This window comes from Nicotiana tabacum, chromosome 22 (assembly GCF_000715075.1).
Source record: "Nicotiana tabacum cultivar K326 chromosome 22, ASM71507v2, whole genome shotgun sequence".
NCBI classification, from domain to species: Eukaryota; Viridiplantae; Streptophyta; class Magnoliopsida; order Solanales; family Solanaceae; genus Nicotiana; species Nicotiana tabacum.
This window is the reverse complement of record NC_134101.1, coordinates 12012325-12015299: the sequence shown is the minus strand read 5'-3', so window position 1 is coordinate 12015299 and position 2975 is coordinate 12012325. Positions and strand designations below refer to the sequence as shown.

The 2975-nt window shown below is 33.8% G+C and overlaps 1 protein-coding gene across 1 annotated transcript; it reads left to right on the top strand.

Moving 5' to 3' along the window:
- Positions 1 to 1143: 1143 nt before the first annotated feature.
- Positions 1144 to 2300, top strand: LOC142176489 (F-box protein SKIP23-like). The gene has a single exon (XM_075244379.1). The coding sequence runs from the start codon at positions 1301 to 1303 to the stop codon at positions 2282 to 2284; it is 984 nt and encodes a 327-aa protein (XP_075100480.1). The 5' UTR covers positions 1144 to 1300; the 3' UTR covers positions 2285 to 2300.
- The last annotated feature ends 675 nt before the right edge of the window (positions 2301 to 2975 follow it).

Here is a 2975-nt window from a genome sequence, read left to right as displayed (position 1 = left end):
CCGAAAAATAATATTTTTTTTTGTAAAAATTGGAAAAAACTAAAAATATTTTTTTACTAAAAACTGAAAAAACGAAAATATTTTTTTTTTCCAGTTTTTACTAAAAAACTTCTTTAAAAAAACTGAAAAATATTTTCTGAAACAATATTTTTGTAAAAACTGAAAAGTAATTTTCTAAAGCAATTAAAAACTGGAAAAAACTGAAATATTTTTAACTAAAAACTGAAAAAAAAGAAGAAAATATTTGTTTTTTCAGCTTTTACAAAAACATTGCTTTAGAAAATTACTTTTTAGTTTTTTTTTCAGTTTTTACAAAAATATTGTTTTAGAAAATATTTTTCAGTTTTTTCTAAAGCAGTTTTTTAGTAAAAATTGAAAAAAAAATATTTTTGTTTTTTTCAATTTTTAGTAAAAATAATTTCAGTTTTCTCCAGTTTTTACAAAAAAAAAATTGCTTAAAAAAATTATTTTTCGGGTATGGGTAATTGGTCTTTTTAATTAATTAGAAGATATTTAGAATTGACCAACATGACGATAACACGTGTCCCTCCATTTAAATGAGGAGTATATTTGAACCCAAAGTATGACTGCAGGGGTATAGATAACCAAATAGTATAACGAGGGATATTTTTAGATCATTTTCGAAAGTAGAGAGGCATAATTGGCCCTTTGCCGTTAAATAAATTACTATGTCCAATACCACAGGAACCAAAATTGGAATAAAGTAATAACTCTAAAAACCGTTATTTCCCATTGTTAAAATTGGTAACTAAGTATACTAAATAATTTGTTATCGTGAATTTAATTTGACCGATTGTAGGGTATAAACATACTTTCTTTATAGCCTATTTGGCCAAGATTAAAAAATTAGCTAATTTTGTGAAGTGTTTTTGAAAAGTATTTTTGGTAAGAAACAGATGTTTGGCGCAAGTATTTTTCTCAAAAGTATTTTTTTTTAAAAATAATTTTAGTAAGAAGCTACTTTTTTGTACTTCTGTTTTTACTAAAAAAATATATTTTTTCTTTTCTAAAAGCTTGGCAAAAAAAAAAGTATTTTTTTTGAATTTTCTTTTCTCGACTATGGAGAAACTTGGTCAAAACAGGTTATGAGAATGTACATGAACTATACCTAGGTTTAAACAAACTAGGATTTCCCGACCCACACCTAGGTTTAAACAAACTAGGATTTCCCAACCTTATGGGAACGGATTTTTGACTATTCCTTATAAAAACGACCCTTTAGATTTCTCATTGTCAATAGTTAAACTAAATTTGGTCTCTCGAATATTTCATCAAAATCATGGGTAATTTGAGGGAGGAAGTTCCAGCAGTTCCATGGTTGATGCTCGCAGAGAAGGAGGGAAAAGAAGAAAGTCGTGAGTTTTTCGACTTGTCAAAGGATGTTACCTATAGCACGAGTTTTCCAGAATTAGTGGGAAAGCGGTGTTTGGGAGTGGGATTTCCAGGTTGGATTTTCACAGCTGATGAACAAAAAAAGATGAATCTGTTTCATCTTTTCTCACGTTCTGTAATTAACCTCCCAGATATGGACATGTTGGAGGGTTTTGATTATGAATGGGAACGTGGTTCTTGTAGGTATTATGTGGAAAAAGCAGTAATATCTTCGAATCCTCTTACAACATCGGACTATGTTTTGGCCCTTATTCAAGGATATCCTCGTTGTTTTGCTTTCTGGAGACCAGGACAGAAGTCCTTTACTAATGTGGAGACACCTAGACGTGCATATTCTGATATTACTTGGCATGGTGGGCAATTCTACGGTGTTGATTTTATGGGCAACATTATTATTTTCGACTTCAGAGGTTCCGAAGAATATCCAACTGTAGCAACAGTTGTCAAAGGGATACCTCCTAGCTTAACTAGGGGCACACAGTTATACATGGTACATTCGTTGGGCGAACTACTGGTGATCACTCGAGACGGGGCTTTTCTGGATGAAGATGGGAGTTATGGAGTTAAAGAGTTTCATGTGTACAAGATTGATGTGGATAGGAAGAGTTATGAAGAGGTTGCGGACTTGGGGAATAGGGCACTATTCCTTGGCTCTAGTGCTACTTTGGCTGTTGCACAAGCCTATAAAATAGAGGGATGCAAGGGGAATTGTATCTATTTCACAGATGATTGTTGGCAGAGCTATTTCAATATCGAACGAGGTGGTGGGAAGGACATGGGCATATATAACTTGCTTGATGGAACCATTGAGCCTCATTACACTGGTGAATCTTACCACAAATTCAGTCCACCACTATGGATCTTCAAGTGATTACTACTATTTTAGTTTGAGTTGTGTTGTAGGCTTAGGTTGCGCTGTTTTTGCCATCTACAAGTTCTTTAGGTTACTTTAGTCTTGCTTTGGTTGAGTAGCTACTTCTTTGTCTTTGATTTCTACTTTTTCTTTACTTCTTTCTGTTGTTGGTACTGAATAAAAACCTTTGAGTAAATAGTTTTGAGATGTCTCACTACTAGAAAAACGCTAACTTCCGACCGAAATTTCCGACTGATTTTTTTGTCGGAAATTTCCGACGGAATCCGTCGAAATTTTCAAAAAAATATTTCCTATATATTTTTAAAAACTTTTCGACCACATTTCCGACCAAATCGGTCGTAAATTTTGGCGGAAAATTTATTTTGACTGGTTTGACCTAATTTTCGACCGATTTGATAGGTATTTTTTTTTTAGAAAAAAAAATTAAATTAATGAATTCGTTTTTAAAAACCCTACAGCCCCTCCCCAAAAAATAGAAACTCAGTTTTCATTCTCTCATCTCTCCCTCTCGTCCCCTAGCTCCTCTCTTCCTCTCGTCCTTCTCCCCCGTCCCCAAGCTCGTATGTTTGCTCTCTCTCTCTCTCTCTCGTTTCCTCATCCCTTCTCCCTCTCCTTCCTCCTCCCTTTTCCCCTTAATTTATTTTTTACTCTGTTTTGCAGCAGCTAGCATGGTTGGCGGCGGCGGCAG